This window comes from Neofelis nebulosa, chromosome 7 (assembly GCF_028018385.1).
Source record: "Neofelis nebulosa isolate mNeoNeb1 chromosome 7, mNeoNeb1.pri, whole genome shotgun sequence".
NCBI classification, from domain to species: Eukaryota; Metazoa; Chordata; class Mammalia; order Carnivora; family Felidae; genus Neofelis; species Neofelis nebulosa.
Window position 1 is genome coordinate 62,965,674 of NC_080788.1, and position 16,439 is coordinate 62,982,112.

General features: G+C 47.6%; 2 protein-coding genes across 4 annotated transcripts in view; one reads left to right on the forward strand and one right to left on the reverse strand.

The window, feature by feature from the left end:
* Positions 1–525: 525 nt before the first annotated feature.
* On the reverse strand, positions 526–7,084 carry ZFYVE19 (zinc finger FYVE-type containing 19). Its single transcript, XM_058738161.1, has 11 exons — positions 6,928–7,084; positions 5,536–5,657; positions 5,316–5,369; positions 4,812–4,930; positions 4,567–4,712; positions 4,129–4,237; positions 2,187–2,396; positions 1,665–1,744; positions 1,245–1,343; positions 1,006–1,136; positions 526–921 (listed from the first exon to the last, which is right to left on the reverse strand). The coding sequence occupies exons 1-11, from the start codon at positions 6,979–6,981 to the stop codon at positions 852–854; spliced, it is 1,194 nt and encodes a 397-aa protein (XP_058594144.1). The 5' UTR covers positions 6,982–7,084; the 3' UTR covers positions 526–851.
* Positions 7,085–7,206: 122 nt separating this feature from the next.
* The window catches only part of DNAJC17 (DnaJ heat shock protein family (Hsp40) member C17), a 42,746-nt gene continuing 33,513 nt past the window's right edge, over positions 7,207–16,439 (forward strand). Inside the window, exon 1 of one of the 3 annotated variants that reach the window (XM_058738163.1) lies at positions 7,207–7,440. In XM_058738163.1, the coding sequence (XP_058594146.1) occupies positions 7,363–7,440 (78 nt within the window). In that variant the 5' untranslated portion in view covers positions 7,207–7,362. The remainder of the gene's footprint in view (positions 7,441–16,439) is intronic. The other 2 variants (XR_009264214.1, XM_058738162.1) reach the window with 2 other exon arrangements.

Genomic DNA, 16,439 nt, shown 5'->3' on the forward strand with positions numbered 1-16,439 from the left:
GGCTGAGAACTAACATGAGCTGGCTCTGGCCAGCAGCAGAAAGAGAAAAGGCAGGAGCTAAGTAGAGGTGTGTAAAGGGTACAGGTGGAGACTCCAGGAGTCAGCTCAGGAAGGTGTGGCTGGAAACAGACACTAGGTCTGAATGGCAGGCAGGTTGGGACAGGAGCCTGGAGAGGTGGCATCCTTTGGGAGTAAGACAGGAAGCAGGGCATGCATCCACTGTTTGTGCAAGCACTGTCTGAGTGCTAGGGAGGCTGAGGAATCTAAGATGGTGGGGCCTGCAGGCTACAATGGGTTGCCCAGAGCAGGACACATAGTTCAGATCAGTTGAATGAATATCCATGCCTACTGCATATGAGGTTCCAGGGTGGATGGGACTGTTCCTCCTTGGAGAAGCCTGTAGGATAGCCTGACTTTTTTCCTCACTCCACAGGACTGGACTTCTAGTGGAGGTCCTGCTCTTGCCACCTCTCCAGGGGCCCAGGCTCAGAGCCCACAGGGTTCTAGAGGTAAGACATGCTGGGCTCAAGGAATCAGCATTCTTTATTAGATCCATTAAGTGCCAGGGGAGGGCCCTGGGCCCTTGAGCAAGTTCCAAGGCTCATCACCCTTAGGTTCAGTCTTGTCTTTTCCCCACCGTGTCTTACTCCCAGTCCACGCTTGGCTGTTGGAGGGCTCTGACTTCTGCCTTTCCTCTGGCTCCCCCAGTTATCATCCTGAATGGAGAATCTTTCCTCCTTCCAGGGACACTGAGGCTCAGGAAGGGGCGTGTCCATGAGCAATCTAGCCTGACTTGTGCACCAGCCTGCACGACTGCCCATGGGATTGCCTCCCTGGTTTCCTCAGTGTTCTCAGCCTATGTGCCGGGGGCAGTAGGCAGACGTCTGGTGCTCTTTAAGTTCAAAGGCATCGTGGCCTTCCCTGTGGAGCAAAGAGAGACAAGTCAGGGATCAGAGAGGACCCGCAATTTCTCCCAGCCACACAGAACATTCTATCTGCACTCACCGGAAGCAGCGGGCACAGTAGAGGTCTCCATCGCAGCCGGCGCAGCGCAGGGTGGCATCCTCATTGCAGATGCAGCACCAGGGGAGCTCCTCTTCCTCTGCCTCCTGCCTGGGGGCCTTGGCCTGCGCCTTCTAGGAGCAGAGAGGAGTTGGGGAAGGGAGGTGTGTAGGAACACTGCCGCAGGAGCAGTTGGCCAGGGAAGGGAGGAAGGCGTGGCAGTGGCCTGGGGTTTTTCTCACCTGGGACTCTGCCCTATAGGACTGGGCCTGGGCTCTGAGAGCTGGCTCCACGGGGATGTTCAAGCCACTTGCCTCATCCAAGGCAGCTTCTTCAGTGAGCTGTGGACAGGGCGAAGACGTTCAGCTTCCTGTTCCAGGCCTAGACTCTGCTCCCCTGCCCCACGAGAATTTCTGTGTTCTGTGGCCTTAGCTTCTCAACCCATCTCCCATGATCTATTGCCTATGGCTGCTGATACCCCATCTCAAGGGGCCAGTAGGCAGGTCTGGGTCATAGGGACAGTGGAATGCCAGGTAGAACAGGAGCTGCAGAGTGGCCATTCAGTGAGAGAGTAGAGGCAGGGTGAACTGGGCCAAGTGGGTGGTGGGGCAGTGAGGCAGAGACAGGACAGGTGGTGGTCAGGTGGGTAAGGCAGGGCCCACCTGCTGCAGGACTCTCTGGATGGCTGTCTCCTCATCCTCATCATCATCACTGTCTGGGAGGTGATAGTCCTGGAGGGTCACTTGAAAGGGAATGACAGGAGCAGAGGAGGAGGAGTGAGGTTGAGAGAGTTCTCTTGAGTAGCTGTAATTTTGCCCACAGGAGCTGGTTTGCTTTCCACGGGCACTTCTTCCAGAGCTAGGCAGCCTCTGTTGTCAACAATCACATCAGATCCTGCCCCTCCCTCCCCAACCCTGGGGGACAGGAACAGAAGGATTTGCAGTCCCTGAAGGGACTGAGGGTCCCTGGGCCCCTGATGGCTGCTACTTATTCCCTATCTATTCCTTTGGCCCAGTACCTTCCTCATGGCTCTGGGCAGAGCTCAATAGACCTCTGGACATAGCAATCCCAGCACCTGACTCAGTGTGCCAGGGAATACAGCCGTTTTGTAGAGCTTGGCCTGGGGTTGGGAGTAGAGGGCCTTCCCAATGGACAGAAGTGAGCTGCTGTTTCCCAGCCTCTACCTTTATCGGGGTCCTGTCCCCGCAGCATGGCTAGGCGCTTGGCGAGGGCCAGGATCCTCTCCTGCCTCGTGTTCTCCTCCCGCAGCTCGACTGCTGCCTCAGCCAGCAGCCTGCTCTTCTCCTCTTCCAGGGACCAGGTGGCCTGTTCCTTGGAATTAGTGCTCTGGCCCCCTGGGCCACCTTGGTTGAGGTCATTCTGGATAGGGGCAGCTGGAAGGAGTGATGCAGTTAGGGAGGCAGAGACATTCCAAGATCTCGTGCCTATTTCTCAACTTTCTTTAAAAAACACAAATTATCAGCTTTTTGTTCAGCATTAGCTCCTGTGGTTTATATTACAAATAAAATGAGTCTTTCCTACATTTTTCCAAATGTAAAATACTAGTAATCTTAGACATGCTTTTTTCAACTACATCTATCCCCACTCCTGATATTTTTACATGTTGCCCTTAGGGTAGGTGTCCCATGGTATGAGCATCACTGCCCCAAAAGGTGAAGGTATAGGGAAGCTAAGCCTCAACCAGTCTCTCTGCTTTACAGGCTGGAATTACTACTTCCAGGGAGAAGCACAGAGAGGACACGAGAGAAGCTGAGATCTTGTAAGGCACTAGGCAGGAAGAATTCTACCAGAGTGGCTGTGGCTCTGACATGGTCCCCTTTAGATAAACATTTCAGACCAAGAGGTTCAAAATGAGACAGCTTTGGGTTCAAGTCCCAGCTCTGTCACTTAATACATATGACCTTGGTCAATTTCCTTAAGCTCACCAGGCCTCAGTTTCCTCATTTATAAAATATGGATAATAATAGTATGTATAAGATTACGGAGGGTATTCAATGAGATTATGTCTCTGAAGCAGGGCTTCTCAGTCTTGGTTCTTTTGATATTTTGGTATTTTGATATTTTGGACAGGATAATTCTTTGTGGTAGGGGCTGCCCTGTGCACTGTATGATGTTTAGCAGCATCCCTAGCCTCTGCTCACTAGATGCCAGTGGTACCTTCTAAGTTGTGAGAATCTGAGTCTGAGAGTCTCCAGACGTTGCCATATGGGCCCCGGATGGAAAAATCATCCCCAATTGAGAACCATTGCTCTGAAGCACTTGAACAGAACTGTCCAATAGAATTTTTTATGATAATGGAAGCGCTCCATATCATGGTCTGTATTTGTGTAAGACTATAGTTTAATAGCACTTGAAATGTGACTGGTACCACTGAGGAACTGAATTTTAAATTTCATTTTAATTAAATCTAAACAGCCACTTCCTCATCCTTATCATCATCATCATCATTGCAATGAACATTCACTGAACACTTATTATGAACCCGGCAGGGTCTTAAGCGTTTATTAATCTCATTTACTTCTCGTAACTTCCCCGTGAGGTGGGTTCTATCATACCTCCATTTTACAGATGAGGAAAGTGAGACTTAGGTTAAGTAACTTTCCCAGGGGCACATAGCTAGTTTAAGTGGTAGAATAAGAAATTGCTGTCTGGGAGCACCTGGGTGGCTCAGTCCATTGAACATCCAACTCTTGACTTCTATTCAGATCATAATCCCAGGGTAATGGGATTGAGCCCTGTGTTGGGCTCCAGGCTGAGCGTGGAGCCTGCTTAAGATTCTCTCTCTCTCTCTCTCTCTCTCTCTCTCTCTCTCACTCTCTCTCCCTCCCCCTCAGCTGCTCTCCCCAACTCACGTGCTCTCTCTCTCTCTCAAATTAAAAAAAAAAAAAATTAGAAATCGCTGTCTGATTCTAAAGCCTACACACTTATCCACTAGTAATACACTGGCTCCTGTTGGGGTAAACCCATCTAAAGCTTATAAAGTTGATTGTTCTCTGATTCATATTTGCATCCCAGAGGGTGGGCAGCAGAGACCTTCCTACTTGGGGAAAGAGCCGGGGGCGGGGGGGGGGGCAGGTCCCTGGGGGATCCAGGTGGAGAAGTTACCTGGGTCTCCTCGTTCCCAGCTCTCATCAATAGCCACCTCTGCTGCCAGCTGTGTCAGCAGATCCTGCGCCTGCTGGGCCTGGGTCCTTGTGTCTGGTGGCTGATGTGCCTGTTCACAGGAAGGAACTTCAGTGAGGAGTAGGGTAGAGAGGAAGCAACACCGTAAGGCTCAACGCAGTCTAGATTACGGGTGGATGCTGAAGAGTTTCCAAAGCTCTTGGAAAGGGGACTGACTAATCCAGGGCTCACATAATTGAGTAGATCTGGCCACTCTTTCCTGCCCCACCCCATCCTGCTGCTTGTCCCTGGATCCTTGGCCTGGCAGCAGGCCTGAGAATCAAGAGGTGAGGGTGGGAGGTTTTGCCAACTCCTGCAAAGTACATAGGCATACATGTATCTAGGTCCTTGTCCTAGGACCCCTGACCCCTGAGCACTCACCACCTGGGAGGTCTGAGACGGCGGAACTCTGCCCTGCAGTGCAGCAAGCCGTGCCTCCATTTCTTGGGTGGAAGGGATGGAACCCTGCGTTTCCTTCCTCAGTGCAGCTAGCCTGGCTTCTATCTCTGCTTGTGAGGCCACTGACTCTGAAATTGGTATGGGAAAGCCTTGTAAGATCCAGAGGCATCCTAGTCCCAGGAAGTCTGGATGGTATGTTTTAGATCACCCTGTGTGCCCCCACTCACTGGGCTTGTTCTGCTGGCGGAGCCGTGCTAGGCGCTCAGCAATGACTTGGTCTTGTTGGGTCAGTCCCCGGCTCTGGGGAGTGCTGGGCTTCTGCTTGGCTTCCAAGGCTGCCACACGCCTGGCAAGGTATGAGATAAGGTTCTTGAAGAATGTAGAAGGGAGGGGTGAAGGCACCTTCTCACCATTTCCCATTCAAATCATTTCTAGGCATCCAGGGAGGCCTCCAATAGACAATAGTCTGTGGTTCTCATTCATATCCCTCTGTAGGCCAATCCAGCTGACCAAACAGAGGGTCTGGCTTAGAGGGCAAGATCTACCAAGAACCGTTTCTGGGGAGAGGCTGATGAGCTGCTTTGTGAGCCCAAGAGGGCAGTCAGGAGGCTGAGAGATGATATTCTCCTGACCCTGTGCTCATTTGATCTAGAGGCTGGGAAGAGAGTCCTACTCAAAGACTCCTTTGTCTTTTCCCCACCCCTATTTGTCTCTGTCCCTTTAGCACTTACTTCTTATAGTTCTGAGGTGGTGACCACTTGGAGGCATTGACAGGAGACGGTCCTCTATAGAGAAGAAATCTGGTATCAGAAGTCCCCTTATCTGCCAGTCAGTACCTCTCCCCCAAACACTTCCTGACCTGACCTCTAGCCACAGAGCACAAAGCTGTGTGGGCTGGCCAGCTACCTGGTACCATGCTTGGCTAAACCCTTGCCCATGTCAGCTTCTCACCTGGTCAGGACTTCGTGGCACTCCTTGCAGACCTTCTGTTGGGTATTCCCAGTCCGGGGCACCACTGCACTGAAGCTAAGGCAGCCGGAACAGAAAGCCCGGCCACAATTCTTACAGCCGTACTACAAGAAACATGAAGTAGGGGGATCCATCTCTCACCCACCCCTGCAGTCTCCTCCCTGGGACTCTCCAAGCACACACACACAGAGAAGACACTGAAGTTTTGACCAGCTGCAGGGAGGAGGATGAGAAATGGGGCCCCTAGGGCCTGGGGAGAGAGAGGGGTGGAGGGTAAAGCGATTCCTCAGTCTCCAGTCTTTTATTCAAATCAAGTAGAGCTTTACGTAAAATTCCCATGCTTTCTATCCTGACTTCAATTCAATGGCACTGGGGTGTAGAAAACAAATAGGCAAAACCTCATGCTTCAGGTCATGGGCTCTTCAACAAAGGAGAACCAGAGAGAGTGCAGAGCCCCTGTCTTCTGTGCTCTAGTAGAAATGGAGGGTGGTTTGGCTTCAGGGATAACAATAGCCTCCATTTATTAAGCACTTACTGTGTGCCAGGCACTAAGCTCAGCACTTAACATTCGTCATGTGATTTAATCCTCACAATTTATACACACTACTCTACTTAATCCTGATGACCACAATTATTATTCCTATCTTAGATGGGGTCAGAGAGGTTACATGACTTGCCCAAACCAAGGTGATTCCATGAATAAGACTGCAGAGGTCAAATTTGAACCCTGAGCACCCGGGTTCCAAAACCCAGGTTTCTAAGTGCTACACGGATCTGCCTCCATAGCTATTCATTTATCCAATCTGGTTCCTATCTCCTGGTCACAACTGATCAGAGGAAGCCTACAGTTTACCAGAAGAATGTGGGGCCTTGTGCAGAGGACAAAAGACTTTGCCATGGTGCCTTGGGAGCAGGAGGAAGAGAGGTAATCTAACTCAAGAAACCTGGGAAGGGCAGGCTGCATGATGGTGAAGGTTTCAGAGCAAAGGACATGGTGTGATGGAGAGTGGTCACAGGGCATTAACCAAGACTGGGCTGCAGAGAAGCAAAGTGGAGGGAAGGAACCAGCTGTATCATTCACTTAGTGGACAGAAAAGCCTACCTTTCTAGAAAGGTAGACAGAAAAGACAGGAGCGTGGTGTATAGTTACAGGGCACTTTCACCTCCAGCACCTCTCTGGACCCTCATGCTAACCCCGAAAGCGAGGGAGAGTTAGCCCCATTTCACAGATATGGAAACTGAAGTTCAGTGATTTCAACAAAACCAACACAGCTGGAAAGGGGCCGTAAAACCAAGTCTACGGACTTCAAGTCCAGGGCTTTTCCTCCACTCCGCGTCCTCCCTGACATTCTAGCCCGCGGGGAGAAGACTCGCCTCCTTTTTGAAGAGGGTAAACTTGACAGCGCAGCCGTAGCACCTACTCTCCATTCTGGTGGCCGGCGCAGCGCCGCAAGGTCCACAGAGCTGAGATCACGCTTGCCGGGTCCCGGACACCCTCGGACCTTCACTAAGGCCCGCCCCCGCCCCCACCCCTACACCCTCCCGCGCTGGCTAGCTGAGGCCTCCGGCGGGAGAATCGCGATCGCCTACATCAACCGGGGAGCGGTAGCGGAAGGCGCGGGGGCTGCTGGGAGGCGTAGTTCATTCACTTGCTCGCTTCCCTCATAGACAGTCAAGCCTGATCCAGAACACGACATTTCCCAGGGGGCTAAGCGCCATTCAGCTCGCTGGCGACGACAGTCCCTGGGAATCCCTACGCACGCTTAGACTCTTGGGAGTTGTAGTACGAATCCAGTCAGGATTGGAACCATGGCGGTGACCAAGGAGCTCTTACAGATGGACCTGTACGCCCTACTAGGTATCGAGGAGAAAGCAGCGGACAAAGAGGTGAGAACGGTGGTGAGAAGGGCCGAATCCGACCAGGCCTGGCGGCCCTTCCTGTCTTGGCGCCTCGCCAGCAGCTGGCACCCGCTTTCCAGGTTCGGCCGGGCCCTGGGCGCGGAGTGAGGGGCGGCCCGACGGCCTTAGAAGGTGGTTTCCCAGAAGTTTCCTGGCCGGTCTGAGGGCCTCACGAGGAATTGGGGTGCACAGAAATAAGGCTCCTTGCGCAGGGTACTGTACTCTCCCTATGGCCCTTGTGTAGAAGAGAAGTAGTTGAGTGAACTGAGAGGAAACCCTAGCCCCCTCCCTGCGCCTGCGCAGTGTCAGCCCCTGAGTCCGCTTCTGCCGTGTCGGTGGCTTGAGGTACTACTACATAGTCACCTATGAAGGCCGATTTAACTCCGCTTAGAGCCTAGGGCGGGAAAAAAGGCCGAGTCTCAAGGTTTCTCCACTCCCTTTTCATCTTTCTTGGCAGTGTGACCTATGACTTTGTCATTTTTTTCCACCCCAGCCCATTGTTGCCCTCTGAAAACGTGCTAATGGGCTCAGAGACGGAAGATCAGAAGAGTAAAGGCAGATGGCCTTAAGTTCCACGGGAAAGGGTTGATAAAGGTGCCAGGGAGTGGGATACTAACCGATCAAGCTATAATTAGGAGTTTTGTTACCTTCCCCTGGATAATGGTAGAGGTTGTAACAATGTAGGAAGGGGAAGCAGATAATTCATCAGATGAAAGTTAATGCCCGCGAATGTCCCTGTACTTCCTGGCTGTCTAGCTCATGGCTTGAGTGAGCTTGTGAGAAGAGGAGGCTCTGGGGCAGAAAAGCAAGGAGACCTACAGGGTTCTGGAGGAGAGATGCTATCAGCCTGCACATCACTGTCTCCCGCAGCTGCCACTGAAATCAGAAGTGGGCCGTGGGTGTGTACAGAGCACCAAAAGCATCCGCTACACCCATCTCATAAATCCTAAAATTTCAGTGTTAATAATGCCCAACACCTATATAGTGCTTACTGTGGGCTGGACTCTATTCTGAGTGCTCTACATTTGTAAATTATTTAATTGGCACTTCATTAATAGTGAGAAATTACTTTGGACATTTCACACCAAACCCAGCCAGTATGTTGGAACCCTGAAGTTGGGAACTTCTGAGGAAGGCATTTGGGTAGCCGCTGATGTGTGTATTGCTCAGAGCTGGACGTGGATGGATGAGATGCCATTAAAGGGGTCAGGTGAGGCTATTGTCTAGCAAGAGACCAATGTCTGAGTGGGTCAGTATGGATAGGATCCATTTTTCACTCAGATGAGATAAGGGATATGTGAGAAGGCTCTTTATACAGGATAAAAGGTGCTGTTCCTATCTTTTAATAGGGGGAGGCACAACTATAATATAAGGAAGAACATGGTAAATTCCTTAAGAGGGATACAGACAAAGTACTGTGGATTTTCATAGGCTGAGATGGTTTCTAGTTTGGGAGAAGGGGTGGGGAAAATAGATAAGTCGTTTGAAGCCTTGAAGAACAGACAGAGTTTGGATATGTGGATAGGAAGGAAGGATACTCCAAGAAAGGGGAGTCCACTTTGTCTGGAGCATAGGCCAAGAAGAAAGAGTAAAATTAGATAAACTGTGAAAAGTAGACTTGAAACTTTGGAGACACTGTCTAGTTTCATGGTGATGGATACTTTTTGGTAGAGAGCCAGGGAGACCTAGGCCCTGATGTTCCCTCTTTCCTTGGTTCAGTGCCTGTCATATTTTCTAACAGTGCCTGGAGGACCTTTATATGTGTGTGTGTGTGTGTGTGTGTGTGTGTGTGTGTGTGTGTATATATATATATATATATATATATATATATATATATATATAGCATGTAGAAAAAAAGGCCTTCTAAACTTTGGTTGTCTGGTCATATAGTCTAGGAGTTGTTCCTTTGGTGTCCATAGAAAGGTGACATGAATGGAGTAAACCCTGAAATCATGTATAATATTGTGTATTCATTTTTGAGGAGGGGAGTTAATTCTTACCCCAAAAAAGACTAAAGAAGCCATGATCTAGGCCAATCTCCTTGTATTAATGATGGTGAAACTGAAGCTCAGAGAGGGTGGTTAGTGACAGAATTGGAACTGGAACCTAGATTCCCTGATGCCTGGACCAGGTCATGTTTCTTCCACTGTGTCACTTTGGCCCTTGTCCAGCACCATACAGCTCAGTTCATACCAACACCAATTTTAACTTTCCTTCAGACCACTTTTCTGTGTATATCTGTATATCCATCTGCTGGTTTGAGTTCTCCATTTGGATGCTTCACGGGGGTCTAAATCTTACTACATCTAAAATTGAATTCTGGACCTTCTGTCTCCAAACCTTCTCCTTCCTTGCACTTCTCTCTCATGGTAAATGGCACTACCATCCATCCACTTGAACTAGGAACCTGGAGTCATTCTTTGCCCAACGTGGGGCTCAAACTCATGACCCTGGGGTCAAGAGTCGCATTCTCCACTGACTGAGCCAGTCAGGTGCCCCTGGAGTTGTTGTTGATACCTCATCTTCTCACTTCTGCCATCTAGTCCATCACCGGGTGCTAATGAGTTACCCTCCCAAATAATTCTCAAAACTGTTCACTTATCTTTGTTTCCACTGCTGCCAGTCCAGCCCAAGCCCTATCAACTTCCATCTGAACAATTATAGTAGTCTTCCAATTTGTCTTTTTACTTTCAATCTATTGCATTTGACCTGTTGTACACTGACATTCTATTCTTTTCACAGAAAATGGAATGATCTTGATAAGAGCCCTATTGCACTTTTAATAATACACTCAATATAATTTCTTAACCCTTCATGCATGTATTTCCTTCTGCCAGGAATACTCCTCTGCCGCTTCTGTTAACCTGGGTTACTTAAAAAACAGTTTTGGGGGTTAAATGTCCGACTTTGGCTCAGGTCATGATCTCATGGTTTGTGGGTTTGAGCCCCGGGTTGGCCTATGTGCTGACAGCTCAGAGCCTGGAGCCTGCTTCGGATTCTGTGTCTCCCTCTCTCTTTCCCTCCCCTGATTGCATATTATAAATTTTTTTTTTAGATTTTTTAAATGTTTGTTTGTTTATTTATTTATTTATTTTGGAGAGAGAGAGAGAGACAGAGTGTGAGCAGGGGAAGGGCAGAGAGAGGGAGGGAAAGAATCCCAGGCAGTCTCCGCACATCAGTGCAGAGCCGCACACAGGGCCTGAACCCACGAAACACGAGACCATGAGCTGAGCCTAAATCGAGTTGGACGCTTAACCGACTGAGCCACCCAGGTGGCTCAGTAACCTAGCTGAGGTAACCTAACTTACTTAAAAGTAACCTAACCTGGGTTACTTTTATTTATCCTCCAGAACTCAACTTAAATGGCATATCCTTAGAGAGGCCTTGTCTATTATTCTCTTTCATAACAGTTGGCTTTCCTCCTTTCTAGCACTTATTTCAGTTCGTAATTACATATTTATTTGTGTGATTATTTGTTTGGTGCCTTAATCCCCTCTGTACTCCTAGCTCCGAGGAGTGGATCTGGTTCATTCACTTCTGTAGCAGCCCCTTCTGTGACTGACACAGAAGAGGCTCTCTCGATAAATATTTGTTGAATGAATGAGGTAGTGGCTATAGAGACCACTACAACTTGACTTGAGAATCAGGAACCTTGAGGCAGTCACTGTCTCTCTTCGGGGCTGACTTTCCTCAAATGTAAAATGAGGGAGCTGGGCAAACTCTGGCTTCAGGGGTCAAATGGCCTCTACTACAAATTTTGTAATAGGCCATGAGCTAAGAATGGTTTTTACATATTTAAAGGATTGTAAAAAAAACAAACAACTCAACAGCAAAAAATCAAACATGTTAAAAAATGGGCAAAGGACTTGAATAGATATTTCTCTAAAGAAATATATAAATGGCCAACAAGTACATGAAAAGTTGTCCAGGGGCACCTGGATGGCTCAGTCGATTGAGCGTCCAACTTCAGCTCAGGTCATGATCTCATGGTTTGTGAGTTCGAGTCCCACCTTGGGCTGTGTGCTGACAGCTCCTATTCTGTGTCTCCCTCTCTCTACTCCTCCCTCGCTCACTCTCTGTGTCTCTCTCCTTCAAAAATAAATAAACATTAAAAGCGAAAAAAAAAGATGTCCAATACCACTAATCATTAGGTAAATATAAGTCAAAAACACAATGAGATACTACTTTACACCCATTATGATGGCTATAACTATTTTTATTATTTTAAGTTTATTTATTTTTATTTTGAGAGAGAGAGAGGGGCAGGGAGAGAGAGAATCCCAAGCAGGCTCCACGCTGTCAGCACAGAGCCCAGTGTGGGGCTGGATCTCAGGAGCTATGAAATCATGAGCTGAGCTGAAATCAAGAGTTGGACGCTCAACCGACTGAGCCACCCAGGTGCCCAAAAGAGAGAGAGCATGTAGCACAGAGCCTGACTTGGGGCTCAATCCCAGGACCCTGGGAGCACAACCTGAGGCAAAATCAAGAGTTGGTCACTCAACTAACTGAGCCACCCAGGCGCCCTGTAAGTTATATATATTTTATAATGAAAACAACCAACTAACCAAGCCAAACCAAAATCAGAACAAAAAGGAATGTTTGACAAAGACCACATGTGGCCTCCTAAAATTTTTGGCCTTTTACAGAAAAAGTTTGCCTACCCATACTAGAATTAAGGGCAAGTTCAGCTCTACCTTTCTATTCATGGAACTTACCCCTTCTGTCAACCTCGTAGTGCATCAAGCCTCACAGGTTCAGAAATGGGGTAAACAACGCCTTTGGTGGAAATTTAAAGACTCGGCAATTCCCAGGTAGACATTTTTGTTCCCATTCCAGCCTCAGAGGAGATAGGCTGGGCACGATGTAATCTTCTTGTAGAAAAGCCTTGAGTCAAGGACCTGGATTTGGTGTGGAAGCGTTCCTGGGAAGAGGATCATGCCCTGGAAATTCAGTCCCCTGCTAGAACCCAAAGCAGTAAGCCCCTGATGCTTACGTGCTCATGTGCACGTGTCTATGTGTGCTCATGCATACACCCCCCATCTCCCACTCACTCACTCACTGTCTGCTGGGGCAAGTCCCCAAGGCCTGCCAAAATGAAGACTAGGTCATGAATTCATGCTGTTTGCAAGCCCTCGAGAGAATCTGAAATAATCTCAGGAATTAACCTGGGCGACTACAGTGGCGTTATGGCCTTTTTCCTAGTTCTGCTCTTGTCCTCTTGAGCCTCTTCACACAGCAGCCAGAGTAAGCCTTTAGAATGTGGATCAGATTGTGTCACTTCTGCTCCAACTTCCCAGTGGCTTCTCATCAGTCTTAGAGTAATACCTGAAGGCCTTTCCTGGCCCTTGGGGCTCTTGTTGCCTTTCCTTCATGTTCCCTGCCATTCTCCCCTTGCTCACTAAGCTCCTGCCATCTCAATCCTATGTTATGTTATGTTATGTTATGTTATGTTATGTTATGTTATGTTATGCATAGCATAAATTTTACCATTTTAACTCTTTTTTAAAAATGTTTGTTTATTTATTTATTTTTGAGTGAGAGAGAGCACAAGCCAGGGAGGGGCAGAGAGACAGAGGGAGATACAGAATCCAAAGCAGGCTCCAGGCTCTGAGCTGTCAGCAGAGCCCAATGCAGGGCTTGAACTCATGAACTGTGAGATCATGACCTGAACCGAAGTTGGACGCTTAACTGACTGAGCCACCCAGGTGCCCTATTTTAACCCTTAAAAAAAATTTTTTTTAAATCTTTATTTATTTTTAAGAGAGGGTGCAAGCGGGGGAGGAACAGAGAGAGAGAGGGAGACACAGAATCCGAAGCAGGCTCCAGGCGCCCAGCTGTCAGCACAGAGCCCGACACGGGGCTCGAACTCACAAACTGTGAGATCATGACCTGAGCCAAAGTCGGACGTCCAACCGACTGAGCCACCCAGGCGCCCCTAACCCTAACCCTTTTTTAAAAAATGTTTTCTATTTATTTTTGAAAGACAAAGAGTGAGAGCAAGCGGGGGAGGGGCAGAGAAAGAGGGAGACCAAGGATCCAAAGCCGGCTCCGAGCTGACAGCAGAGAGACCAATGTAGGGCTTGGACCCACAGACTGCAAGATCATGACCTGAGCCAAAGTTGAACACTTAACCTACTGAGCCACCCAGGTGCCCCTAAGATGTTTTTTTTTTTTTTTTTAAATGTTTTATTTATTTTTGAGACAGAGAGAGACAGAGCATGAACAGGGGAGGGTCAGCGAGAGGGAGACACAGAATCTGAAACAGGCTCCAGGCTCTGAGCTGTCAGCACAGAGCCTGACGCGGGGCTCGAACTCACGGACCACGAGATCATGACCTGAGCCGAAGTCGGACGCCCAACCGACTGAGCCACCCAGGCGCCCCAAGATGTTATTTTTTAAAAGTAATTTGTATACCCAGTGCGGGACTTGAATTCACAACCCCAAGGTCAAAGTGAGCCAGCCAGGTGCCCCCCTTTTTAAGTTTGAATAATATTTCGTTGACTGTATATGCCACATTACCATATTTTGTTTATCCATTCATCTGTTGACAGATGTTTGGATCATTTCCACCTTTTGACTGTTGTGAATAATGCTACTATGAACACAAGTGTATATATATCTGTTAAAGTCCTGCTTTCAGTTCTTTTGGATATATACCCATAAACGGAATTGCTGGACCATATGATAACTCTATGTTTAATATTTTGGTTATACTGCCTTATGCAGCAGCTACACCATTGTACATTCCCACCAGCAATGTACAAGGGTTCCAATTTCTCCACATCCTTTGCAACACTTGTTATTTCCTCTTTTTTTGGATAATAACCTTCCTTCTGGGTGTGAAATGGGCCTCAGGTGATTTTTTTCAAACTCACCTAACACATTCTTGCTTCAGGGCCTTTATATCTGCTAATCCTTCTGCTTAGAACATTCTTCTCTGGCAGTTGTGTATTTTATATCTCATTCCCACCCCTTATTCAGATTTCTTTTCATGTATAACCTCCTCAGGGAGGGTTTCCCTGACCACCAATTTATATTAGCTACCTCCACACCCTGACACTGCTACATATATTTCTAAGTAGTGCTTCTCACTACTAACGCTCACTGCCATTTTATATTACTATACCCATCTGCTTATCCCCCATTAGAATGTAAAAAATCCAGGAAGGAAGGGACTTCCTCTGTTTATTGCTGTCTCTAGCACCTAGAATAGTGCCTAGCCCTTGATAGGTGCTCAGTGAATCCTTGTTGAGTGATTGGATGAATATGCACTATTATTTTCTTAGACAGTAGTACTTTGTGACAAAGTAAAATTACTAGACCAAAAGTAAATATATCTAAAAGCTTTTTAACAGAATTTTTAAAAGTAATCTGTACACCCAACATTGGGCTTGAACTCACAACCCCAAGATCAAGAGTTCCATGCTCTACCAACTGAACCAGCCAGGCCCCCCACTAAAAGGTTTTTCAAAGTTTTCTTTCAGAGAAGTAGTACCAACTTATACTCTTGCCAAATAGGCAGGATTGCCCATGTCTCTGCTCACAGCCCCCACCCTGACTCTTGAAAGCAGCACACTGTGTGCCCAGTGCCCTGCCCAGAACAGGCACACACTGGACCTTTATTAAATCAAACTTTACAGTGTTCTTCCTGTTTCATTTTGGTTTCCTTTCCCATTCTCCATGTGTGTTTCAGAGGAGAGTAGAACTATTTCCCACAAACATTTGATTCCACAAACTTTTTTTTTTTTAATTGAAAGAGAGAGGATGCAAGTGAATGAGAACAGAGAGAGAGAGAGAGAAAATCCCACAAGGGGGAGACAGAGAGAGAGACACACACACACACACACACACACACACACACACACACACACACGGGGGGGGGGATGGAAGCGGGTCTCACTGGAAGTGGGGCTCGAGCTCACCCAACGAGAGACTCAAACTCAGGAACTGCGAGATCATGACCTGAGCCAAAGTCAGATGCTTAACCAACTAAGTCACCCAGGCAGCCCTGATTCCACAAACTTTTATTAAGTGCCTAGCATGTGTCAGCCTCAGAGTTGGTGCTAGGGATACAAATGTGAAAAAAGTGGTCCCTATAGAGTTGCCCCATCTTGCCTGTTTCCTTTTTCCACCTTTTCCATCGCTTGCTCCTGTGGCCCATCTTTGTGTGTGTGTCCCATCATTATAGAATGCAGAGGTTAAAGTTTATAATTCTAGAAGTTGATGCTTTTTAAAAAATGTTTGTTTATTTGTTGAGAGAGAGAGAAAAAAAAAAAAAAGCAGGGGAAGAGCAGAGAGAAATTCCAAGCAGGCTCAACACTGTCAGTGTAGAGCCCTACTGGGGGCTCGAACTCATGAACGGAGAGATCATGACCTGAGCCGAAATCGAGTCGGATGCAATCAAGAGTGAGTGCTCAACTGACTGAGCCACCCAGGTACCCCTAGAAGTTAATGCTTTTTTAATCAGATCATCACTTCCTATAGAGTGTAGCTTTGTATAAAAAATACCAGTTTCAGGGGCACCTGGGTGGCTCATTTGGTTAAGCATCTGACTCTTGCTTTTGGCTCAGGTCATGATCTCCATTTGTGAGTTCGAGTCCTATGTTGGGCTCTGCACTGACTGTGGCTTTCTCTGCTTCTCCCCAACCCATGAGTCCATGTGAACATTCTGTCTCTCACAATAAATGAAAGAGAAAAGAACAATTTTTATAACTAATCTTTAACAAATAAGGCAAAGAATTATTGTTTATTACATCTACCATATGGCAAAAGTGGATGAAAATTATAATACAGAGCATTGAGCAATGTTGGGAATTGTCAATGTGCTTTTATCATCACCTTTGACTTCTTAGCAGTGATAGTTAAGAAAGTGGACTTTGACTCGAAAGTAATTGTTAAGTCATTGACTCCATGACTTAACTAGTTTGTGACCTTGAGCAAATGTTTAACCTCTGTGTGCCTTGGCTTCCTTGTCTGCAAAATGGGAA

Excerpts from the sequence above, each read along its gene's own strand:
- ZFYVE19 (XM_058738161.1), bottom strand. The coding sequence starts at position 6,981 with ATGGAGAGTAGGTGCTACGGCTGCGCTGTCAAGTTTACCCTCTTCAAA. Across the intron at positions 5,370-5,535 it reads TGCCACGAAGTCCTGACCAG|AGGACCGTCTCCTGTCAATG; the intron begins GTGAGAAGCTGA and ends TCTTCTCTATAG. Across the intron at positions 1,344-1,664 it reads TCCAGAGAGTCCTGCAGCAG|CTCACTGAAGAAGCTGCCTT; the intron begins GTGGGCCCTGCC and ends CCCTGTCCACAG.